The sequence below is a fragment of the Bos javanicus genome, chromosome 4 (assembly GCF_032452875.1).
Source record: "Bos javanicus breed banteng chromosome 4, ARS-OSU_banteng_1.0, whole genome shotgun sequence".
Taxonomy (NCBI): domain Eukaryota; kingdom Metazoa; phylum Chordata; class Mammalia; order Artiodactyla; family Bovidae; genus Bos; species Bos javanicus.
The window spans coordinates 115674295-115701047 of record NC_083871.1 but is presented as its reverse complement, the minus strand read 5'-3'; the positions used below and the strand labels follow the sequence as shown (position 1 = coordinate 115701047).

At 42.8% G+C, this 26753-nt stretch overlaps 1 protein-coding gene across 1 annotated transcript; it reads left to right on the top strand.

Moving 5' to 3' along the window:
- Window positions 1–1313: 1313 nt before the first annotated feature.
- Window positions 1314–26637, top strand: XRCC2 (X-ray repair cross complementing 2). The gene is made up of 3 exons (XM_061415277.1): window positions 1314–1604; window positions 13666–13747; window positions 24056–26637. Exons 1-3 carry the CDS (start codon window positions 1449–1451, stop codon window positions 24775–24777), a joined length of 960 nt encoding a protein of 319 aa, XP_061271261.1. The 5' UTR covers window positions 1314–1448; the 3' UTR covers window positions 24778–26637.
- The last annotated feature ends 116 nt before the right edge of the window (window positions 26638–26753 follow it).

Sequence of the window (26753 nt, the reverse complement as noted above, 5' to 3'; positions counted from 1 at the left end):
TCGTGTCTGACTGTTTGCGACCCTGTGGACTGTAGCCTACCAGGCTCCTCCATCCATGGGATTCTCCAGGCAAGAATACTGGAGTGGGTTGCCATTTCCTCCTCCAGGGTATCTTCCCGACCCAGGGATTGAACCTGGGTCTCCCACATCACAAGCAGATGCTTTAACCTCTGAGCCACCAGGGATGATTACAACACAGTAAAATGGGCCAAAATAAATGCCTCAGTCTCCTCACCAGTACAATGCAGATTATTACAATACCCACATCAGGACTGTGAGGATTAAATCAGTTATTATATATTAAAGCCCTTAGGACTGCCTGGCACTGTAAATGTTAACTATCATTACTATTATAAAATCATTTCTTTATTACACAGCTGCAAGTGTAAGGATAAGATTAAGAGAATGGAGAGTGCCAACCTCAAAGTTTTGCCCAACCAAACAACAGATACAGCTGTTGGAAAGTGACTTTTTAAAGGACACATTGGAATAAATGACTTTCCTATGCTGTAAACTTCATTCAGTGAAAGTGAAAGTCCCTCAGTCGTGTCGGGACTCTTTGCGACTCCATGGTCTGTACAGTCCATGGAATTCTCCAGGTCAGAATTACTGCAGTGGGTAGCCGTTCCCTTCTCCAGGGTATCTTCCCAACCCAGGGATCCAATTCAGACCTCTCGAATTGCAGGCGGATTCTTCACCAGCTGAGCCACGAGGCAAGTCCAAGAATAACTCCATTCAGACATGTATCTTATTCTTTGTTCTGTTCCCAGGACTCCGCACAAGGTCTGGAGAATAGCAAATACTCAATATCCATCCATTTTTCTATCATCTCATCTAATATTCATCTTAACGGATAGACACTTGATAGCAACTTATTAATAGAATTCTTCTGCCTCCAAAATGAACTCAATAAATCTGTCGGCTTGGTACATTTTTAAAAATTCGTTTAAATTTAATGTACTTTTTTTCAGAATCAACCATGAACCACACGCACACGCTGCTAGTTTTACTTAACAAAAGCATATTGAAGTTTACGAGAGAGGAAAATAACCCTCTAATGGCACCCCACTCCAGTACTCCTGCCTGGAAAATCCCATGGACGGAGGAGCCCGGTAGGCTGCAGTCCATGGGGTCGCTGAGGGTCAGACACGACTGAGCGACTTAACTTTCACTTTTCAATTTCATGCATTGGAGAAGGAAATGGCAACCCACGCCAGTGTTCTTGCCTGGAGAATCCCAGGGACTGGGGAGCCTGGTGGGCTGCCGTCTATGGGGTCGCACAGAGTCGGACACGACTGAAGTGACTTAGCAGCAGCAGCAGCAGCAGCAGCAGCAAGCTGTCTCCTAGTCTCCTAGGAGACGGGGGTCTGACGTCAGTGAACCGGCATGCTAGAACGCCCTACTGCGCATGCCTGCCGGCTCCCCACCGTAGGCTGGGTGCAGTGCGCATGTCACGCCGGGGTCAAAGGGTCAGCGTCTTTGACTGGCTGAGGGGAAGACGCCGGGCGGTAAATGGCGCTGTAGGCGGGAAGATTGAGTGGCTGGTGCGCCGAGCCTCCGGGGAGATGTGTAGTGACTTCCATAGGGCTGAATCTGGGACGGAGGTGAGAGGCGCCGGGGTGAAAGCCAGGGAGACGAGAACAGGGCCGCGGGTCGGCGCGGGAGGCCAGCGGGCGCGGGAGGCCCGGGGCCTCAGGAGGAGGAGGCGCGCGGGGCCCGGACCCCGGCGACCCTGGTGCCCCGTCCCCCAAATTTGCGCCCCCCGGAGACTTGGGGCCCTCAGAGGGCTCACTGCGTACACGACTGCGTGTAAAATGGGAGCTGTCTAGTCTCTAACGTTATGGGCCAAACCCGTGCACGGCAGTCAAACACGGTTTGCAGGAGAGGTAAGAAAAGCAGGGTGTCGCCCAGCTGAGCGTTCATAGATTTTTCTAGAACAGGGGTGTTTGAGTAGGTGGCGCCACCTTCGCCTTCTGTTCTGTACGTCTTTGCTTATGGCGTCCTGCCCTCGCTATTACAATATATATCCAGCCCAAGTATCCAGGGCCACACAAGCAGTGAGTGTGAGGCCTGCAAGGATTTATTCAGGAATTGAACCAGCAAGGATCAAGCACTTCGTATGTGTTAGCCGCGGGTGAAAGACCTAGAGTTAGAAGCAGGAAACAGCTTCCGCTATTGCAGAACTGAGAACGGAGGCTGACCGCCAATTACAGGACCTTGGGCAACCTGGAAGACTTAACTGGGAGGGGGAGGCGACAGCGGAAGTTTCAGGGACCTTTTGAAGGTGACTTGGCAAGGAAGGGGTGACATGGGGCAGGGAGTTGGAAGTATGTGGGTTCTGCCTTTGGGCATCCCTGATACCTCAGTTGGTAAAGAACCCGCCTGCATTGCAGGAGACCCCAGGTTCGATTCCTGGGTCGGGAAGATCCCCTGGAGAAAGGATAGGCTACCCACTCCAGTCTTCTTGGGCTTCCCTGGTGGCTCAGCGGGTAAAGAATCTGCCTGCAATGCGGGAGATCTGGGTTCGATCCCTGGGTTGGGAAGATCCCCTGGAGAAGGGAAAGGCGTACCCACTCCAGTATTGTGGTCTAGAGAATTCCATGTACTGTATAGCCCATGGGGTCGCAAAGAGTCAGACACAACCGAGCGACTCTCACGTTTATGCTCCCTGATTTAGGGGAAGTGCAAGTAGCTCTTTGTAGTTGAAGCCAAACAAAGATAGTGCGGACACATTGTTGGGAAGTCAGCCCTGAGAAGTAGGCAGTGCAGGTTACGGAGGATCTTTTATACGGAGGAGGGAGGACGGGTAGCACTGCCCTAAACTGATGAGCAAGCTTTCCGCGGAGGTCCAGATAGTCTGTATGTAGGTTTTGCGGGCCGTTCCGTCTGTCAGGACTACTCAACTCTGCTGTTTAATGTGAAGGCAGCCAGAGACGTGTAAACAAATGAGCGTGGCTCTGTTCCAATAAACCTTTTGTTCTTTTGGGGAATCTTATTTTTGGTGCCAGGTCTTCATTGCTGTACCGGCTTTCCGTAGTTGTGGCAAGTGGGGGCTGCTCTCTGGTTGTGGTGCTGCGGCTTCTCGTGTTGGAGCGCGGCCTGTACCGCACAGCAGGCTTAGACAGCTGTGGCAAGTGGGCCTTGGAGTTGTGGTCCGCAGGCTCTAGAGCACAGGCGTGGTAGTTGTGGCGCACAGGCTTGGTTGCCCCACGGCCTGTGGGGTCTTGCTGGACCAGGGCTGGAACCCAAGTCTCCTGCATTGACAGGCAGATTTTTTTTTTTATCAGTAAGCAACCAAGGAAGTCCCAACCTTTTGTTTTTTAAACATCAAGGTTTGGTCTGCTGGCCGTTGTTTGCCAACCCTTGCTCCTTTAGAGTGGAGGCGCCGCTCCCCATAAGAACTGCCACAGTTACAAGCTCACTGATTGAAATGATAATTTGAATCCTAGGTTAAACTCAGATGACTTTGGCAGTCAGAACAAGGCTAGCATCTAAAAACTGAGAACCCAGTACAGTCAAATTACTGAACAAAAAATTCATCATATCGTCTGCCTGCCCCAGCCGTCTGGCGATCCTCAGCAAGATTGCCTTGCTAGAATTACTTTGGAGTACAGAGTGGGCGGGGGTGGGGAGGATGCTTCCTTATTCTTTTTCCTTTTTGTCAACAAAACCAACTAAACAAGCCTCTTTTTTAAGTGCTGGGCACCCTGTGGCCGTTGCTGAATTTATTTGGATTTTGTTTCTTTTCTTAGTACATTAGTCTACTACACGAACTTCTTCTTGGAGTCCTTGTGTTGAAGATATCTGAGGTCACAGACTATCCCAAGAAACTGAAATAAGCTACTTTTTAATTCACAAGAATAGCCACATTATAAAATAGCTAACTTTCCCCCACGTCTTGTGACTAGGAGGCAAAAGACATTTCATACAGGGTCTTAAAAAAAAAGACAAAAGTTGCAAAGAGGATTTTTTTTTTTAAGCAGATTCCAGGGATGCAATCTCTGGTAGGCGAGAGAGCAAGTGGAAAACTTACGTAGTGAGCCCTTGATTTAAAGAAGACACACCTTGGAATGCAATTTACAGTAGATAATCTGTTCTTTACCTTACTTTTAAACAGTAGCAGTGGTATTTTTACTTTTATATCCTCTGAACATTAGAAAAGATTTTGGCGATATTTTGGTATCACCCACCAAGTGGCTGCATTTGCACGTAGTTGTTAAGTAGTGACGTACTTGGAGTTTTCTCAAAAATGCCAGTATTCGTTAAGTGTAAAAGTAACCAGGGGATAAAAAAATTTGCTGTCCAGTTTTGGTTGACATGCACAACATACTCTTTCTTCTCTTTAATTTTATTATGATAGTTTCTATTGTATTTATTATTAAAGTATTACATGCTTATGGCAGAACATTCCAGTAGTACGAAGTGAAAAGTTGGAAACCTCTCCACCCCAATTATCATGTCCCAAGGGTGGTGCTAGTGGTAAAGAACCTACCTGCCAATGAGGGTTGCTCCCTGGGTGGGGAAGATCCCCTGGAGGAGGAAATGGCAACCCACTCCAGTATCCTTGCATGGAGAATCCCATGGACAGAGGAGTCTGTAGGGCTACAGTCCATAGGGTCGCAAAAAGTTGAACATGATTGAAGCAATTAGCATGCATACAAGGTGGATTTTTGTGAGGTTTCCCAGAAATTCTTTTTTTTTTTTTTTTTGGTATTTTGGCTGCTCTGCTCAGCATGTGGGACGGTTTTCCAACCAGGTATCGAACCCAGGCCACCACAGTGAAAGTGAAGAACACGAACCACTAGACCACTAGGGAATTCCCTGCCAGAAATTTCCCAGTGTCATTGTTTTGGAGGCTGAGATGGAGAGTGCTGGATCATGATTCTAGTCTTGGCTCTGCTGGCAGCAAGCTGAGAGATTTTGTATAAGTTGTTAAACCTTGGGGCTGCCCAGGTGGTGCCAGTGATAAAGAATCTGCCTTCCATCTCAGGAGACCTAAGAATGGGGGTCGATCCCCAGGCCAGGAAGATCCCCTGGAGGAGGAAATGGCAACTCACTCCAGTATTCTTGCCTGGAAAATTCCATGGACAGAGGAGCCTGGCGGGCTGCAGTCCATGGGCCGCAAAGAGTGGGACACTGCTGAGCACACGTATTAAGCCTTGTCTTCTAGCTGTAAAGTGAGGGGATAGATGATGATTTCTCAGTTCCCTTTCAGCTGTACTTCTAGAAGGTGAGTCCTTATACTTCTGCATATCCTTCCACTAAGCACAGTATTCCCTGCACAGTGAACACTTGATAAATATTTATTAATAGTAGTACCTGGTTTTCTTTATTTTTTGGCTGTACCGTGCTGCACACGGGATCTTAGTTCTATAACCAGGGGTTGACCTGTGCCCTTGGCAGTGACAGTACCGAATTGTAACCATTGGTCCACCTGGAAATCCCCTGGTTTTCTTTTCTTAGAAAAGGTTCAACTCACCTGCCAAATCAACTGGCCCTGAAAATAGATGGCACTGGAGCGTCGGGCCCATAGCTGGCTGTTGCTGGCAGTCAAAGAGGCACAAGAGGACTGGTGTGCCAAACAACACCCCTCCACGCCCCCCATGCTGTAACGCATAGGAGGGCCACTTCGGTGGGCCTTGAAGCCTGGGTTGTGGACCCATGTGGAGCCACAAGAGGCAAATATTACATAAGACAAGTAGTGTTTCTTAAATAATAATAATTGGTCTTGCAGTGATAGAACAACATCTATCCCCTTCTCTCTTTTCGTCCCTTCTTATCCAGAACCGAATCAGTGCTCCATTATTACCATTAATCCATTGTGAGTACTTTCAACTTCTTGTCTTTTTATATCCTAACCTACAAAAGCAGAGACATTACTTTGCTAACAAAGGTCCGTCTAGTCAAGGCTATGGTTTTTCTGACAGTCATGTATGGATGTGAAAGTTGGACTATAAAGAAAGCTGAGCACCGAAGAATTGATGCTTTTGAACTGTGGCTTGAAGAGTTGAAGAAGGACTCTTGAGAGTCCCCTGGACTGCAAGGAGATCCAACCAGTCCATCCTAAAGGAGATCAGTCCTGGGTGTTCATTGGAAGGACTGATGCTGAAGCTGAAACTCCAACACTTTGGCCACTCATGCGAAGAGTTGACTCATTGGAAAAGACCCTGATGCTGGGAGGGATTGGGGGCAGGAGGAGAAGGGGACGACAGAGGATGAGATGGCTGGATGGTATCACTGACTGAATGGACATGAGTTTGAGCAAGCTGCAGGAGTTGGTGAAGGACAGGGAAGCCTGGCATGCTGCAGTCCATGGGGTCACAAAGAGTCAGACACAACTGAACTGCTTTCCTGACCATGGTTAAACCCAGCTGTCTACTTCCTACTGTTTACTGTCTACCCACTTAGCTGGATATTGCTAGGGAAAATCACGACCAGGCTGACTGATTTCATTTTTAAATTTATAACCATCAACTTCAAGTGGACTCCCAATCCCACCTGTGCTTTCCTAGCTAATTCACTTTGTCTCAACAAAATACCTGTTATCAAACCCAACCTTATGCCTGAATTCCAGCCACACATGTTCTAGTACCTTCTTGATACCCACATGGATGTCTAATAGGCCTCCCACACTTAACATGTTCATCGTGATTGACTCCTGGATCCAAAGAAAATAGGAGAAGCCTTGCCCCAAATTGAGCCCTTGGTGTACCACCACACATGTACACCCAGCCCCAGCCTGCCCCCTCCTCTGCCTTCCCTATCTTGTTAAATGGTGAACTAATTTTTTTCTACCTTTTGCTCAAGCCAAAAACCTTGAAGTCATTGTTGAATCCACTTTTTCCTCTCATATCAGCCCACATTCGTTCGTGCATTCTGTCTTCTGTACCTTCAATGTGTTATCATGGATTTGACTACATTTCACTACCTTTCCTGCAGCCATTCCTCTTCCTAGTAACCATCACCTGCTTGACTGCACTAACCTCCTAACTGGTTCTGCTTCACCATGTTCACACTTCCTCTAATGTATTTTCCACGTAGTGTCCATGATGCTCCACTCAAAACATAAGCAGACTCTACTGCCCAGAGCTTTCCAGAGGTTCCTGTATCATTCATAGTAGAACCTGGAATCCTGTTTCTTACATGATTTGCAAACTGTGTGATTTGTCCTTCCGCCCCACCCATAACCTCAGCTCTCCTCTCCTGCCTTTGTGATCTTCTCTCCCACTCTCCCTGACTCTTCTTCAGGCACACTGTTCTTGCTCTTCCTTGAATGTACCAGATCTGCCTCAGCCTCAGAGCCTTTGCAGTTCCTATTGAGTCGGCCTAGATACTTCTCCCTCAGAAAGTGACACAGCTCACTTCCACACTTGCGTCGTTTGTGTTCACAAGCCAACTTGTACGAGGAGGTCCTTCCTACTGTTGTTTTTTAAGATTTATTTTTGTTTATGGCTACACTGGGACTTCGTGGCGTTGTGCAGGCTTTCTCTGGTTGGGGCGAGTGGGGGCTGCTGTCTGTCAGTCACTGCGGTGGTTTCTCCTGTTGCCGAACATGGGCCCTAGAGTGTGCAGGCCTCAGTGGTTGCGGCTCACCGGCCCTAGAGCACAGGCTCAGTTGTCCCACAGCATGTGGGATCTTCTCAGGCCGAGGGTTGAACCCATGTCCCCTGCATTGGCAAGCAGATTCCTAACCACTGAGCCACCAGGGAGGTGCCCTTCCTACTAGTAATTTTATTCCATTTAACCTTTTTCTCCCTCTGAACACTTACATCTGACATCTTACATTGTACATGTGTTGTCTTCCCACCTCCCACCCCCGCCATTTAAGAATCATGATTGCAGATGTTCTCTGCTGAGTTTATTTCTTCAAGTCTCAGCGTTTAGAATAGTATTTAGCTCACTGAAGGCGCTCAGTAGGTGTTCCCTAGTAACTCAGTAAAGAATACCTGTGCGATGCACGTTCGGTCCCTGGGTTAGAAAGATCCCCTGGAGTAGGAAATGGCAACCCATTCCAGTATTCTTGCCTGGGAAATCCCATGGACAGAGGTGCCTGGTGGGTTGCAGTCCATGGGGTCGCAAAAGCTGGACACGACTTAGCTACTAAACAACATCTGGCTTCTGTCTCCATCTTCCACTAAGTGCTTTTCTCAAGGTTACCGTCAAACTTTATGTTGCCAAATGCTCATTTCTAAGCACCCGTCTTAGACTAGAAAGGCAGAAGGTACACTTCGTGCAGACAAGCTGTCAGGACCCCGGCACAGGCTGATCAGTGCGTGTCTAAAATAATCCATTAGGAAAATCCCTCCTTCCCTGGGGAAGAGAGAACAAGAGGATAGGAGAATGCACCTCACATGTTTCTCCAGCGGAGTCTCACAAATGGGGCAGGAGGCCAGGGGAGGGAGTTCCTCCAGTGTTAAGCTTCTGCAGTTTTGAGTCTATGCTTTGTTGTCTCTTTCTGAGGTCTTGTGTATAGTTGATTTTTCTAAGTGAAATTTTGAAGCACAGTCTGATAATGACTTCCTAGTGAAATCTTAACTGTGTAATGAAATTACTAATTTGTGGAATGTCATAAATTAAAATTTAGTCTTTATTTTGCTAGAAATTAATGCTGCTTAGGTATGTATAGTAATTTTCGCCTGACTTTTAATAAATTTTTCTTATAGGATGATTGCTTTTTAAAACATATTAGTGAAAGGCAGCAGCTCTCAGGGAATATACTAGAAACAATGGAATTGTACTATTTAGTGTCTGAGTAACAGCTGTCTTTTCCATGTAATTTAGACAAAAGCTTTATTGAAGAACCAGGCCTAGTACTCTGCCCTGAAGGGCAGTTGAATTTTCTAAGTAGCAGAAGAGCCTGATTTCATAAATGAAAAGAATTAGTCCTCTGATTTAAGGGACTCCATGATAAGGGCCAAATTTTGCATTGATCACATACATGTTAACATAGATGCTGTTTCCTTGCCTTCCTACACGTTCCAGCTTGTCTCTTTATGTGTTGTTGGGTCACTAAGTCGTGTCTGTCTGACTCTTTGCAGTCACGTGGACTATAGCCCACCAATCCATGGGATTTCCCAGGCAAGAATACTGGAGTGGGTTGCCATTTCTTCTTCAGGGGATCTTCCTGACCCAGGGATCGAACCTACATGCCCTGCATTGAGTGATGGATTCTTTATTGCTGAGCCACCTGGGAAACCCTCTCTGTGTTATAGTTACACATATTTGCCTGGAGTGAATTTCCTCTATATATTGTATATGCAGGAAAACTAAGAATTGTATTCAGTTTGTAGATGAAAGTCCAAGCCTGTTATAGGGCAGGGGGGTGAATATTTGATTTAGAGTGTAGATGGACTTTCACACTTAACTGGTTTGAAACCTTGCTGCTGGGTCCATCTGCAAACAGATTTCATCACAAAAGGTCAGGGGAAATGAGCCTTTACCCAAATGATAATTACATACGCATGTTTGCCTTAATATCATTCATTTCTGGTAATTTGATCTTTAAGCTCCCCTTCCTGCTCTAGTGTAAGCTTCTCCATAAAAATAAAGTGATGCTTTAAAGCATCTTTATGATACATATTCTACTTAATAAGCATATATAATAAACATATACCTTGAAGGTATATGTTCAATAAAACAGACTCTTGTTAATGACTATTAATAACTTTAGCAATAACTGTGAGTCTGGGTGAACTCCGGGAGCTGGTGATGGACAGGGAGGCCTGGCATGCTGCGATTCATGGGGTCGCAAAGAGTCGGACACAACTGAGCGACTGAACTGAACTGAACTGAAGAATACTCATGGGCTTTTGTAGAACTTTGCATAGGTTGTCCAAACATAGAAAAATTTGTATAGTTTAAGGATCCTTATACTCCAGCCTTTGCCCAGTTCTACCTACCTGTGCCCTGTTTACCTTCATCTTAACAAGCAGCTACTAAGGTTGTGCCAGATGTAAAGCGTTTTGGAATTGGTGGTGAGCCAAGATAGAGCCCTCTCCTTTAAGCTCTTACGTCCAGATGAGGGAGACTGGTAATGTGTTCTGAAGTATAGGAATAGCTTTCTGGAAGGAGGTGGCCCTCAAGAATGTATAGAGTTTTCATTCATTCAATAGTCTGGGCCTTAGAGCATTTGAGAGTATAGGGAAAGGACATTTCTTGATCAATGAACGTCTCTTTCAAAATTAAAGTAGCCTCTCACACAGATTAGAATCCACTCTCCCTTTTCAGTGCCTTCACAGAGCCCCATGTCATTTCTGTTACAGCACCTACAATACTTTCTTGAATTCTTTAACCTTTTGACTCTGCCCCATTCAATTTTTTGAGGATAGAAACTGTGTCTGTTGTATCTATGTATGCCCAGCAACTTATTCACTGGACTATTTACTGGAAATATTCAACTGGAATATTTACTAATGAATATTTGTATAATTAAGTATTACCCCCTATCTTTCTGCTGTTGAAAGAAAATATTTGGGGATCCTTGTGATGTTAGGGTGTGTTATGAGAGATGGTGAGAGAGCCCAGGTAAGTGTTTAGACAGGACCTTAGGTTGGTTTGACCTTCCGCTGAGGAAGTCCAAACCCGTTGTCCCTGTGTCCAGTGATGCAGACTTCGAGGCTTTGTAGCGCAGGGGAGAGCTTCAGGCTTTGGGAGGCAGAGGTCTCAGTGAAATCCTAACTCATTTTCTCATCTGAGAAGCAGAATGATAACAAATAGAGTTAATGTAACAATTAAAAGATAATGTATAGAAGTTATGTACCACTGATACCACAGCAAGTACAAATAGTAGTTGTTTTTAGATAGGTATTGTTATGATGATAAAACCTGGCAGATACTGATTTACAAACCAAATGCAAAAACTGTTCATTTACAATTTGAGTGCATGTGCCAAATAGATGAAGATTGTGTCTGCTGTGTATTCTTTCCCAATTAGGAAATTTGGGCTCAGAAAGGGTGCTTAGAGAATCAAGAGAAATAGTTTAATTATCTTAATAGATGCCATCACCAAACTCTGTTTGTCTGACGTGGTCATCTTCCCTAAAGGAATTAAACTGTCCCGTCAAGCAGAATTTAGTTGGATTCCTTGTACCTTGGCTTAACTTACTTTTTGCACTTCTGAAGCTCTAGTTTGATTACACCTTGCTTCTTTCAACTCCTCAAATCTGGACATCATTCACTTAAATTTATGTAATGGTCAGGTTTATGCCAAATTTTTAGGGTATTTTCTACTTGGGTTTGGAAGATACTTCATCCCATCAGATGACTTTTACATGTTGTTAATATTGCCTATTTGTGTAAGTATTATTATGAAAAATAGCTATGTTTTCCTCAACAAAAAATGTAGTGAGGAGTGAAGTTAACTGGGTTCTCATCTCTCCTTCTGTATCTAATCTATTACTATGTGTTGTTCTGGTTAAAGTTTGTGAAGATCATCTCAGCTCTTACAGAGCTGGAAAAGGAAGAAGTATTTTTGGACAATTGTGGATATTCTTCCTTGACAGTATACCAAAACTTGACAAGTAGTGAAGTTATTGCATTGTAGAATATGAAATTATTTCAGTAAACTTTTCATATGTTACAATCCATTGACTTATCATAACTTTAAACTGTCTGGGAGTGAATTTTACCCAGTGATTGGTCATTTGGAAATGGTGGTTCACTGAGTTATGTAGATCTTCCAAGTATTTACACGTTTGTTAAATAATTAGCCCCCCAAAATCACATTTGTTAAAATCACCAGTGATTTTACCACTACCTTAAGTATTGGGATGCTGTCAAGCTCACAGTAGTAGATAAAAGTTTTCCAAAATTCATATTTTATCATTGGCAACAAATACTGACAGTTACTTTTCCTTAAAGTGATAGGCTCACTTCCTTCATTTTCAATAAGATGTCTGACATCTACCCAAGTTTGTGTAATCATAATTTGTCAGTCATTCTTCAAATAAAAGTGTTTTGTGAAAAAGTATCCATCTCATATAATCACACAAGTGCTTTTCCTAGAGAAAACCCACTGCGTTTGAGTTTGCAGCAGAAGTGCTTTCTTTGTGTGTGAAGTTGGGGGAAGTCCCTAAGACTCCGTCTGCAGAGTTCCAGGTCCTCACACCCTCACTCATTCAGACATTAATTGCATGTTTGGCGGTTCCCAAGGCTACCTTCAGGTTTAGTGATTTTGCTGGAAGGACTTACAGAATACACTGAAAGCTTAGTCACACTTATATTTTGCTGCAGCAGAAGGAAACATTGAAATCAGCCCAGGGAAGAGGTACAGTGGGACGAAATCCAGCATTCCCAACAGGAGCTTCCGGTTGTCCTGTCCTGGTGGGGTGTGGGCAGTGTGCTAGCTTTCCCCAGCGGCAGCGAGGACAGTGTGCTGGCCGAGGAAGCTCACCTGAGCTTTGGTGTCCAGAGTCTTTATGGGGCTTTGTCATGTGGACATAGTCAGCCCACCAATAACTGAGGTTGAGTTGCCTCCAATCCCTCACCCCACCACTCTAGGCATCAATTTCTCTTGGAACACATTGAATCCTTAGCAGTCTTGTGAAGGAAATACTGGTTTTTTCTTCCCTTTACCTATGAGAAACCCCAAGCCCAGAGATCTAGTGGGTCAGGTTCTGAAGTCCCAGCTGTCTACTCTTAACTGTTGTAAATTGCTGCTATTTTTTTTTTTAAACTTATGATTTACTTTTGGCTGTGCTGGGTCTTTGTTGCAGTGCACGGACTTTCTCCGGTTGTGGTGAGTGGGGCTGCTCTTCACTGCAATGCTTAGGCTTTTCTCTTTACGGAGCACAGGCTTTAAGGCAAGCAGGCTCAGTAACTGTGCTTAGTTGCTCCATGGCATGTGGGATCTTCCCGGACCTGGGATTGAACCCATGTCTCCTACATTGGGAGGCGGATTCTTAACCACTGGACAACCAGGGAAGTCTATTCATTGCTTCTGAAAACCCCTTGCTCTAATCTACAGACCAGAGAGCAAACTCATAAAGGTGACATCCAAGATCTTTTGTGATCTGACTTCTGTTCTTTAGGACTTCGTTATGTCCTGCCTGTTTTGTGCCGAAAGCTCTGGCATTTCAGATCTCCTTACAGTTTACCTACACACAGCTGTTTATAATCTTTTCATCTTGGCTGATGTTGCATCTGCCAGGTATGCCTGCCTATGTGCCCTGTTCACAGATTCAAGTATTTGGAGCTTCTCAGGGAGAGTTTTTCTCCATTGTCCCTTCCCTTCCCATCCCCTCCACCAGATAAGGAGCTGGCACTATAATGGACAGATGAAAGCTGATACCTGTGTGACAAGTGTGGTAGGCATAGTGAGAAAGATAATTATAGCAAGTAAGGAAGGTAAATACTTTGCAATTAGTTTGATCCTGTGTCCCAAACTATGCTATCGGCTTCTTTGAAGGCAGAGACTCATTTTATACCAAGAGTACTTGGTACGTAAAAAATAAAGTATATTCTGGGTAAATGAACACAACTTTTCTTCTAAATTATATTTTCTATTTCATAATTTCCTCCAAATCCTCAAAATGCTGGTGAAAAGTTTCTTACAGACTTTTGGTAAATTGTATAAATTTTGATTTGTTGTGTGTGTGTGTATGTTGGATTTAAAATTTTTAGATAATAAATTTTCCTTCTCTCTCTTTTTTTCCTGCCTTTTGCAAGCTCCTTGCCCGACTGGAAGGTAGAAGTTCCTTGAAAGAGATAGAACCACATCTGTTTGCTGATGAAGAGTCACCTGTGCATGGTAAAAACACAGTCTCAAGCCAAAATACAGTGTCATAAATGAAATTTTATAAGACAAGTTTTTCCCCTGCATATATCCATATATGGGTTTCCCTGGTGGCTCAGATGGTAAAGAATCTGCCTGCAATGTGGGAGACCCAGGTTCGACCCCTGGGTTGGTAAGATCCCCTGGAGAAGGGAAAGGCAATCCACTGCAGTATTCTTGTCTGGGAGAATTCCATAGACAGAGGAGCCTGGTGAGCTACAGACCACGGGGTTGCAAAGAGTTGGATATGACTGAGCAACTAACACACCCACACACACACATTCATGTACATACTCATACTTCTAGCAAGAGCCTACATAGATTAAACATGAAATTAAAAACCGGGACAGAGATGATGGCGGCACACTTTTTAACCTTCGTTGTCTGCCAGCTGAGATGGAGCCTGGCTTACCTTCAGTAAGTCTTCAGTGTAAAAACCTCTCTTATCCCAGCACAGTAACTGTGGGAGTTTGTTACTTATTTTTTGTTTCCGTAGAAGTTTGAGGATCACAGGAAAGTTCTTAGGTACTTGGTAGTTCTGTGAATATTTTTACAATAGGGAAAATGATAGCCGCTTATTCTGCTAACACTTCTCCACTAGGGAAAACTTAAAAAAGAAGGTGGTGTGCTTAGATGTGTGTGTGTGTGTTTTTCTCTTCCGCTGTAATAGCTTTAAGGAGATACAATTCACTCAAGTGTACAGTTTGCACTTATGCGTCTATTGGCACAGTCAATTCTAGAACATTTTCTTCACCCCCAAAAGGAACCCATGCCTGCTGGTAGTCACTCCTCAATTCCTCTCGTATCCCTTAGCTCTAGGCACCTATTAATCTACTTTCTGCCTCAGTGATGTGCCTTTTCTGGACATTTCATGTCATTGGAACCATCCAGTATATGGTCTTTTGTCACTGATGTCTACTTTGCTTCATATTTTCAAGATTTATTATACTGTAGCATGCATCAAGTAGTCTGTTCCTTTTTATTGACTAATGTTCTGTTGAATCCATTCATCAGTTGATGGCCATTTGGGTTGTTTCTGCTTTTTGGTTATTAAGAATAATGCTGCCATGATCGTCCTGGGTACAAGTTTTTCTCTGGAGAAATATTTTCCATTTTCTTGGGTAGTACCTATGAGAGGAGCTGCTGGGTTGTATGGTAGCTCTGTGTTTAACCTTTGGCAAAATTTCCAGGCTGTTGTTTAAAGTGCCTGTTGGGAAACCCACGTTTCACCTGTCAGCGTCAGTGAAGTGTGTCCTGGTTCCAGTCTACCCAGGTCCTGCACACAGCTATTGTCTGTCTTTTTGATTATAGCCTTCCCAGTGAGAATGAAGTGATACCTCATTGTGGTTTTGATTTACATTTCCCTAATGGCTAATGGTGTTAAGCATCTTTGCATGTGCTTTTTGGCAGTTTGTGTGCGTAATTTGGGGAAATATCAGATCTTTTGCCTATTTATAAAATTGGGCTGTCTTTTTATTATTGAGGTGTAAGAGTCCTTTATATATTTTAGCTACAAGCCTTTATTAAATATGTGATCTGCAGATATTTTCTCCTGTTTTATGCTTTCTTTTCTCCATCGAGGCACAAAGTTACTAATTTTGATGAAGTCCATCAATTTATCCAGTTTTTCTTGCTCTTGTCTTTAGTATCAAAGCTAAGAAGCCATTGCCTAATCCAAGGTTAAAAAGATTTAGGGCTTTTGGTATTATTGTAACTGGTTTCTGTTTTCATTATTTTCTGATCTGAGAACATACTTCTGTGATTTCAGTCTGTTTAAATTTATTGAGATGTGTTTTCTGGCCAAACATATGGTCCATCCTGGAGAATGTCCTACGTGTGCTTGAGAAGACTGTGCATTCTGCTATAGCTGGGCCAGGTGTTTTATTGATGTCTCTTAGTTCTAGTTGGCTTTTAGTGTTGTTCAGGTATTTTTTTCCTTGCTGATCTTCTGTCTTGTTGTTCTGTCTGTTGTTGAAAGTTGGATATTTTAGTCTTTTAGTCTCTAACTATTGGTGAATTGTCTGCTTCTCCCTGTCTGTCAGTTTTTGTGGGTTTCATGTAGTGTTGGGCACATGTATGTTTATTATCATTATTATAGCTTATCAATGAGTTGACTTATTAATCATTATAAAATGTTTCTCTTTGTCGTCTCACACCCTTTAAGATGGCTACTGTCATAACAAACTCACAAGTGTTGGTGAGGCGGGGAGCAGATTAGTACCATTGTGCACTATTGATGGGATCATAAAATGCTGGGATCATAAAAATGGGATAATAATGGTGCAGCCATTATGGAAAACAGATTGAAGGTTCCTCAAAAAGTAAAATATAGAACTACCATTGTACTTCTGGGTATACAGTCGAAAAGAATCAAAAGCAGGGTATTGAATAGGTATTTATTTGCATACCTGTGTTCATAGCAGCACTATTCACAGTAATTGCTCAAAGATGAAAGCAACCCAAGTGCTCATCAACAGATGAATGGATAAAAAAAAAGGTGGTCTGTACATAGAATGGAATATTATTCAACCTTCAAAAGGAAAGAAATTCTGAAACATGCTACAACATGGATGAATCTTGAGGACATGCTTAGTGAAATAAGCCAGTCACAAAAAGAAAAATACTTCCTGAATCCCCTGTATTATATGGGGTATCTAAAATAGTCAGATCATAGAAACAGAAAGTGGAATGGTGGTTTCCAGGGGCTGGGGAGGAAAGAGAGAATTGTCGTTTAATGGGTACAGATTTTCAGTTTTGTGAGGTGATAAAGTTCTGGAGATCTGCTTCACAGGTGTGTGAATGTACTTAACACTACTGGACTGCATGATGAAGATGGTAAATTTTATGTTATGTCTTTTACCACAGTGAAAAAGAGGTCCTTTGTCTCTAATAACAGTTTTTTGTCTTAACGTATATTTTGTCTGATGACAGGCTAGCCACTTGTGGTCTCTCTTGGTTACGTTTGCATAGTATTTCTTCTTCTGTCGTTTTACTATCAACCTTGTGACTTGGGATATAAAGTATGCCCGCTGTAGACAACCTGTAGTTGGATCATGTTTTTTTATTCCCTTTTGTCAGTCTCTGCCTTTTGTTTGGACTGTTTAATCCATTTGTTATTATTAGTTGAGATGGGGTTTATGGCTGCCATTCTGCTATCTGTTTTATATGTGTCTTACATCTCTTTTGTTCCTCTATTCATCCTTTACCGTCTTCTTTTGTGTTAAATGGGCTTCAGTGGTGGCTCACATGGTAAAGAATCTGCCTGAAGTTCAGGAGACCTGGGTTCGATCCCCAAGGCAGGATTGAAGGGCATGGCAACCCACTCCAGTATTCTTGCCTGGAGAATTCCATGGACAGAGGATCCTGGTGGGCTGCCATCCATGGGGTTCTCAAAGAGTTGGACACAAAAAGTAAAGAAAAAATAGTTGGACCTGACTGAGCAGGAAGTGAAGAGGAACTAAAAAGCCTCTTGATGAAAGTGAAAGTGGAGAGTGAAAAAGTTGGCTTAAAGCTCAGCATTCAGAAAACGAAGATCATGGCATCCGGTCCCATCACTTCATGGGAAATAGATGGGGAAACAGTGTCAGACTTTATTTTTTGGGCTCCAAAATCACTGCAGATGGTGACTGCAGCCATGAAATTAAAAGACGCTTACTCCTTGGAAGAAAAGTTATGACCAACCTAGATAGCATATTAAAAAGCAGAGACATTACTTTGCCAACAAAGGTCCGTCTAGTCAAGGCTATGGTTTTTCCAGTGGTCATGTATGGATGTGAGAGTTGGACTGTGAAGAAAGCTGAGTGCCGAAGAATTGATGCTTTTGAACTGTGGTGTTGGAGAAGACTCTTGAAAGTCCCTTGGACTGCAAGGAGATCCAACCAGTCCATTCTGAAGGAGATCAGCCCTCGGATTTCTTTGGAGGGAATGATGCTTAAGCTGAAACTCCAGTACTTTGGCCACTTCATGCGAAGAGTTGACACATTGGAAAAGACTCTGATGCTGGGAGGGATTGGGGGCAGGAGGAGAAGGGGTCAACAGAGGATGAGATGGCTGGATGGCATCACTGACTCAATGGATTTGAGTCTGGGTGAACTCCGGGAGTTGGTGATGGACAGGGAGGCCTGGTGTGCTGCAATTCATGGGGTCGCAAAGAGTCGGACACGACTGAGCGACTGAACTGAACTGAGCAACTAACACTTTCACTTTGTGTTAAATAGATATTTTCTAGTGTATCATTTTAATTCCTTGTCATTATTTTTACCTTTTTTTGAGTTAGTTACCTCATGATCACCCTCAGGATTACAATCAACATCTTAATTTATAACAGTCTAGTTTGGGCTACATACCGTCTTAATTTCTATATTTTTTGTAAAAAATCTTTGCTATCATATAGCTCCATTCCTGTCCCCTTCCTCTTGCTGTTATAAATTATGTATTATACAGTATATGCCCTTCACACTTAAATTTTTGCTTAGTTAAAATAATTAAAATTACTTAATGCAGTTGTTTCTTAAATCACATGAAAAAATAATTACAAATATAAAACACACATAACTTTTATATTTACCTATATAGTTATATTTACCTGTGTTCTTTATTTGCTCATTTGGAATTAAGTTACTGTCTACTGCTATCCTTTCATGCATCCTGAAGGACTCCTTTTAGTATTTCCTATAGAGCATATGTGTTAGTCAAAAAAATTCTAAACTGTCAATAATAAATGACAAATTTTGCTCAAACATATTAGACAAAAGATTCAACTATCTTTTTATTCTATCAGAAAGGATATTATTACATTGAACCTTATGGAACTGACATTAAAACATGGATTCGAAGCATAGCTTAAACATTTGAATGTTATGTTTATAGAAACTTTAAAAAAAACCATTATGTTCAGTCACTAACAAAAAAGTTTACTTAAAATTATGATAGATCTTAGAGCTATAAAGCTAGTTAGATGGAAAAAAATATCTGGTTAGATGAATATTCTTTAGAGCAACAGCAGACATAAAACTAGGATTATAAGGGTTATTTATCAACAACAGCACTTTAACAGAGTATTATAGGGAAGTTCATTTTGAAGCAGTAAGAGATTGAGGGGTTACAAGCATCTCCAGTACTGTTGTGAAACGTTTTTAATGCTTTTTTTGGATAGGAGTTATTCAGTACCATATGCAAACTCATTATCTCTTCAGCACTATAGTGATTGCTCTGCAAATTCAGCATATTTCTTATATGATTGCTCAGTCGTGTCTGACCCTTTGAGACCCCGTGGACTGTAGCCCGTCAGGCTCCTCTGCCCATGGGATTCTCTAGGCAAGAATACTGAAGTGGGTTGCCATGCCCTCCTCCAGGGGATCTTCCCAACCCAGAAATCAAACCCAGGTCTCCTGCATTACAGGTAGATTCTTTACTGACTGAGCCACCAAAGAAGTAAGTTGGTACCTAGAGGATGTATTTTTTGGCTTTTCTCTCTTTGCCTTATTTTGAAGGCTGTTTAGATTCTTAAACTCACTCTGACAATCTGTTACCCAAACCCCTTACAGCATTCTATTTGTGATAGTAACTATCAAGGCCAAACCATCCAGATTTTCTGATTTAGTTTAACTTGTCAACTGTCAAACTGTAGAGGTAATTTTTTTTTTTTTTTGGTTTGGGTTTTTCCTTTAACTACCAGTTGTGATACTCAATACTTTGACTGGACTGGGGCAAGATTTCTCTTAACAGCTCACAGAAACTTATGAGATAGTGTTTCAGATGCAGTTAAAAGGACCATGTCTCTCTATAGAACATTATGTTTGAATATTATTTTTGATCTTATGATTAGGTAGTAAATGTTTATAAAAATCAATGAAATTTAGTTCATCATTAAACAAACATATTTGTAGAGAATCTAGTTCAAGAAGTTAATGATCGTATTCATCTTTAATTTCCAAGTTGGCAGATTTTACTCACCCAGTTGTTAGAAATGCCCTTTCCCCCCGCTTTGCTACTAATCTGTAAAAGGGGAAGAGTGCTTCTACCTACCTGATAGTCTCTTCAGTTCAGTTCAGTTCAGTCGCTCAGTCGTGTCCGACTCTTGGCGACCCCATGAATTGCAGCACGCCAGGCCTCCCTGTCCATCACCAACTCCCGGAGTTCACCCAGACTCACATCCATTGAGTCAGTGATGCCATCCAGCCATCTCATCCTCTGTTGACCCCTTCTCCTCCTGCCCCCAATCCCTCCCAGCATCACAGTCTTTTCCAATGAGTCAACTCTTTGCATGAGGTGGCCAAAATACTGGAGTTTCAGCTTTAGCATCATTCCCTCCAAAGAAATCCTAGGGCTGATCTCCTTCAGAATGGACTGGTTGGATCTCCTTGCCAGTCCAAGGGACTCTCAAGAGTCTTCTCCAACACCACAGTTCAAAAGCATCAATTCTTCAGCGCTCAGCCTTCTTCACAGTCCAACTCTCACATCCATACATGACCACTGGAAAAACCATAGCCTCGACTAGACAGACCTTTGTTGGCAATTAGACAGCCTTAAACTTTGCCTCAGTTTCATTCATGCTGAACCAGGGCTCTGAAGAATCCATATTCACACCACACTGGCTGTTCCTCAATTAATGCATGGGTTTAGAAAGCCTTGTTAGATCTTGTAGGAGAGTGCTCTCAAAGCTTTACTCTTTTGAATTACACTGAAAAAATGTTTATGAGCACCACCCCTCTCTATCCAAGAAAATACTTAGCAAAGTTTTCATTTTCCCTCTGTTGTGAGAACTCCAGAAAACACCCGGAGAGGTCTCACAGTTACCGTCTCACCAATATCATGGGTTTCTAGCTCCCTGCGGAGTCCCTCCTCTGTTGCTTCAGAATATGTTACATTTCTCTTACCTTATCTTCATTTGACTCTCCAGCCACATGAAATTGCTGTTGAATTTTTACTCTTTAAACGAGCCTGCTGCTGCTGCTAAGTCACTTCAGTCGTGTCTGACTCTGTGCAACCCCATAGACGGCAGCCCACCAGGCTCCGCCATTCCTGGGATTCTCCAGGCAAAAACACTGGAGTGGGTTGCCATTTCCTTCTCCATTAAACGAGCCTAAACCATTGTTATTTTTCTGGTTCCTCATGTATGCCTCCTTTCCTCCAGTCTGATTTCCATCCTGCTCTTACCTAAAGACAGTGACTGCTCCCTGTGGTGCTGTTTCAGACTGAGTATCTCTGTTTTTAAAGTTTGGTTCATAAAATAATGTTTATGTTAAAGGTGCTTTTGCAGACTGTACATTTCCACGACAGTTCGGTGATCTGTTCCTTACCTCTCCCCTTCCATTTTTTTAATTTTTAGAACTTTTCTGCTGCATTTACTATTATTTAGTACTGTTTCTATTAAATTTGTGTCTTAACTGCCTTCATGCTGGCTTCTCTAGCTGTGGATGTGTCCTGAGACTTGAGTTTCGGCCTCTGTCTTAGTTTTAGGTTCACTCCCACTCCCCTGAAGAGTTTTCTGTTCTCCGTTTCTGTGTAGCTTATTCCTAAATTGCTCTCTTCAACCTCTTATTACTGTCATGAATCTTGAATCCTAGTGGCCGTAGGATATATTTATTTTTGACACCTAGAGATACATCTTAACATACCATTTTGAAAGCTAAATTTATGTGATATGTGGATTAAAATATTTATTTGTGATATTTATGTGATATGCGGATTAAAAATCTCTACTCAGTTTTGGTTTTTTCTTTCTTTACACGGCACTTCCAAGCCTGTCTTTGAGAACTTTTAAGTCACTACGCTAGGTTTCCCCTTACCTTCTGAGTAAGTGAAGGAGGCCAAAGACTTGATAGAAATGAAGCATCAGCACACTTGGGCCCAGGGGCAGCTGGCGGGGGCTGAGCTAGCCCTGGACCATTGGTTCCTGTCCTGGCTTATCTCTGGTGTTGGCCCCTCATTCCACGCCTTGGTCAGTGGCCTTCACACCTGCCCACTCTGCTAACCAAAGCCGCACCCCACCTGCGCCTCCCTGCCACACCTGCTCCCTTTCAAAATGCTGTGTTCCAAAACTGACTTTGTGCATGGAATGAGAACTTACATTTTCCTTTTTTAGATTTCTTTCAAGACGTTCTTAAGAAGAAAAGAATCTGATGAAATGCATTCAAAAGATTCTGTACTTTGCACTAGGGATAGAGTATTCAAGTCCTCACCTTAAAGTAGTGAACAGGAAATCTACCAAGTAAATCGTCAGAGATGACATACCATGTAAATGTAATGATGATTGATGATAAAGTTTGCTTTTCCTACCTCTGAGTGTTATTATTAGGATTCCCTTTTTCAGTTGGAAGGCCCTGTGGAAGTGTTGATGGCTGCTCCTCAGCCTTGTGGGCCAAGTTCCTAGGAAAAAGAGGCGCATGTGTGTGGTCTGCTTGTTTATCTCCCCACTGCGTCCCTTCGTGGCCCACTGCGTCCTCACAGCCACTTTCCCATTAACCTTGCTCATCTGTGTTTTCAGCTTTCCTTCCCTATCGTTAATATTGGCTCAATGTTAATGTTCCTTCATCTAGTGATGTAGTTTATTCTCTTTCTATAATATAGGGCGATAAAAGAGTTTTATCTGGGGGCATGGGGAGGATTTCCACTTAGTTCTTCCTTAGCTATATGGTAGGAGGGAGTAACCTGAACTTCTGGGTTGAATATAACTGAACATAATTTTAGTCACTATAAGAGCATCCATGAACAATTGTTAATGTGAAGATAATTTTACTCTCTGAGGCTGAAATCTTGGGAATGGGGGCGGGGAGAATCTTTTTAATTAAAAATTTGAATTGCAAATTGTATATAAGATTATAGTGAAAATTGGCTGAAGTTTTGTACTACTTAAATATGGTATGGTGGCAGATTGCTAGATTTCTTACAGATTATTTGTGAGTGTTCCAACATACAATGGTTTGTTAGTAATAACAGGAAATAAAGTAACTGGACTCTCAGACAGACCTTGTAGTTGGTTCAGAGCCTAAGAAACTGCCTTTTTAACGTGGTGTTTCCACTTATACTGTTCAGCCATAAAGCGAATGGCAAATAGACAAGAATTGAAAAGCCCCTGTTGTGAGTGGATTTTGAAAGTCTGGCGGCAGGACAGTTTCCCCAGGTGTTTTATTTGTGCTGTCCTCAGTAAACGAGAGTGACTCGAACCTGCCAAGAAAGAGATTTGAGTCTTCAGAGTAGTTGACCCTGACTTATAATGCTCGGAAAATAACTCATAATGCAGGTGTCATTTGAACGAAATGGTGTCGAGCGGTATTCATACAGCACAGAGCAACTCAAGGCAGTGTGGAAACGTGCAGAGTGTTTCCCCTGTGGATGCAGTTGGCACTCAGGGCCTGAGGGCTGGGGGCCCTACTGCCTGTGTGCGTGAAAATGCACAGTCAAGAGCCCTTCCACCCAGAATGCCAGCCACTCTGGGAAGCCCTTGTTAGGGAGTGTTTCAGCAGCACATAACAGAAGCCCAGCCTCATGACTTCGTTCTTCATGTTGGTGTGGAGGCAGGCTGCGCATGGCTGCTGTGCGGGGTTCTGTATTGTCATCCACGTCCTGGGCACCTCCAGGCTTCCTGCTCTGTCCTCCTTAGGGCCTTCCCTCCGCGATGTATACCTGTCGTCCTCGCTGTTTCTAGATAGCTGTCACTTCCGAGAAGGGAGCAACAGAGCGGAAGTGGCGCCCATGTCAGGACAGCACAACTGGAAAACCCCAGCAGACGTCCACCTGTGGCTACACTGTGGTACCTGGTGGCCTCTCTTTGCAAGGAAGACTGGGGAAATCGCTTTTAAGCTGTGCACATTGCTTTTCCCCCCAAAGTGGGGTTTTATACTTAAAGAAAAAGGAGAAACCAGATATTGGGTAATTAACGACTAGAAATGTTGTGTACCAGTAGTCAGTATCTTTTTAAAAGATGCTTGGTCTAAGGCACTTTATTCGCAGTGCTATAAGAGCACTTGTGAATGTATGAGGACCCATCTCCAGGAGATGCCCATAGGCCCATTTCAACCATCTCATTTTGTTTGTCAGATTTTCTTGGTGCTAATTAACAGCGAACACCTTTTTCAGAGGTGAAATGTAATGATTTATGTTTAATGTCTTTATTTGTATTTGCATATACAAATTCCTTTTGGCAAATGGGTTTAGATTTTCTTTCAAAAGAGAAAAATTTCCATAAATGTCTTTATAAAAAACATTTTTTGCAGACTTCATTTTGTATCCTGTCATTATTGTGCTGTTACATGTTGACTGACATTTTATAATTTTACACAGGTGATGTTCTTGAATTTCATGGTCCAGAAGGAACAGGAAAAACAGAAATGCTTTATCATTTGACAGCACGATGTATACTCCCAAAATCGGAAGGTGGACTGGAAGTAGAAGTTGTGTTTATTGATACAGATTACCACTTTGATATGCTCCGGCTTGTTACAGTCCTTGAGCATAGACTGCCGCAGAGCTCTGAGGAGATGGTCAAACACTGCCTTGGGCGGTTGTTTTTGGTGTACTGCAGTAGCAGCACCCAGTTACTCCTCACCCTGTGCTCGCTGGAAATGATGCTCTGTAGGCATCCCTCTGTCTGCCTGTTGATTTTGGATAGCCTGTCAGCTTTTTATTGGATAGACCGCGCCAATGGAGGAGAAAGTGTTAACCTGCAGGAGTCTACTCTGAGGAAGTGTTCTCAGCTCTTGGAGAAGCTTGTAAACGAGTATCGGTTGGTTCTCTTTGCAACAACACAAAGTATAATGCAGAAAGCCTCAAACCCGGAGGAAGGGCCTTCCTGCGCCGGTAATGGCCTGAGTGACGTGGGTGTGGACTATAGGCCCTATCTCTGTAAGGCGTGGCAGCGGGTGGTGAAGCACAGGATACTCTTCTCCAAGCAAAATGACTCCAAAGCCGGCAACCAGTTTTCTTTACTTTCACGTCATTTAAAAAGTAACAATGTAAAAAAACACTTTTTTACTATTGGAGAAAGTGGTGTTGAGTTTTGTTGACGTGTATCATAAAACAGTCTTTTGTCAGATGTTATGCAAGTTTTAAAAAGTGTTTAATAGGCTAAAATGATTTGATTCTAAAATTTTAAACTCTAAGGGAATCTAACATAACCACGTTTCTACACAGAATGGAGTTCTTAAACTGGAACCTTAGACTGTTCTGTTCCTGGGTTGTTGAAGATTATTCAGAGTGATAACAATAATAGTTAAACTATATTAAGTTGTTTTAAAACTAAATAAATAAGATACACATTTCAGTCCAAATAAAATGGAGTTTTCTAACTTTGTGTCACATTTCTGGAACTCAGTTAAATACTTGTTTAGGAAAGTTGAAATGCCTTTCTGATTTTTCGTATGTAACTCCTTTAAGAAGCTGTGAACTTGGAAAATGTTTCTCTGGAGCTGTTATTTCTGTAAAGAGGATGAAAGCAAGGAGCCTACCCAATCTGCCGTTCACATCCAAGACTACGGGAAGTCAGAGCATTCTGATCTGTTATACCGAATCCCAGGACACAGCTGCATTGTGGTTGGGTTTCTGTATAATTGTTAAATCACGGGGAAATGAGATACCCATTCAGAGAATTCTGTGAAGGTTGAAATTTTCATCTTTCTTGTTAAGTAACTTGTTGTTTGTTGTTCAGTCGCTCAGTCATGTTCAACTGTTTGTGACCCCATGGACCGCAGCATGCCAGGCCTCCCTGTCCACCATCTCCCGGAGTTTGCTCAAACTTGTGTCCATCGAGTCCATGATGGCATCCAGCCATCTGGTCCTGTCACCCCTTTCTCCTCCTACCTTTGTTAAGTAAGAGGCAAATGCTAAAACTATAGTATAATTGCACATTACTTGTGTTTTCTTACCCATTTAGAATAGGTCAGACATACCCTGAAATGAACTGAAATGTTGCCAGCTGAGAGCTGGACAAGGCTTTATATTCCTTGGTCTAGTAATGGCCAGAAAGGGGTGCATGCATCTCCAGGGGCACACAAGGTAGCCTGCCGTGAAGGAGCAAGAAAAATTTAGAACCTTGATTCATAGATTCTAATCTAAGAAAGGATTGAGTCATATCAATATTTGATATTGACCCTATCACTCATTCAACCCATATATCAGATTGCCTTATGTCACTTGTATTTTTGAGGTATCCTGTAGGAAAAGTGGAAAGAACAATGGACTCGGGTGTTCTCAAGGGTGTGATCATTTAAATGTAACCTGTTTAGTTAAAATTAACTGTATGTTCACTTACCTAACAAAGCTGCTCTGTAAGGGCTTAAAAGATCATTTTCATAATGCAGGCATAGCAGATGTAGCATATGCTGTTTGTACCTGCAGCTCCTCCAGCTTTGGGGAACCTGCAGTTCCCCAAACCCAGCGACTTCTGCAAGTGTCATCTGGACACAGAGCCTGCTGGGCGGCGTGTGGGCCAGGCGGGGCAGTCCTTACCAGTGAGGGCCAGGGCTTGGTAGGTTGGTAACGCCTTTCCTCACCCCTTGGTAAGAACCAAGGTGTTTCTCAGGTGGCCCCTGTAGGAGCCATCTCCTCATTATCTCAGTGTTTCTTGCCTTCCACCCTCCCTCTCACTTCCCCACTCTCATGCGGCCTCATGGGATTCTCTCCCTGAAAAACAAAATCCTTGTCTAGGGACTGCTTTTGTTGTGAGTTGGAGGGGAACCAAACTGTCGGCAGGCAATAAAAAGTCGTCAGGCTAACAGCCCTTCTAGGTGCCATATTTGCTCTTCAGCCATATTATGGAATTTAAAATGATGGCATTCTAATTGTTAATCAAGTTAAATTACATTGGATCATATTACTGTCATTCACACCCACTTGTGTGCCCTCAATAAATGTTATTTTGCTATTAATATACTTTATTACCATATTTTATCCACAGTTCCTTTTTCATTTTATATTCTTGTGTATTTTATTACATGTAGTACATGTTACACGTAAGTTCAATTCAGTTAGTTCAGTTGCTCAG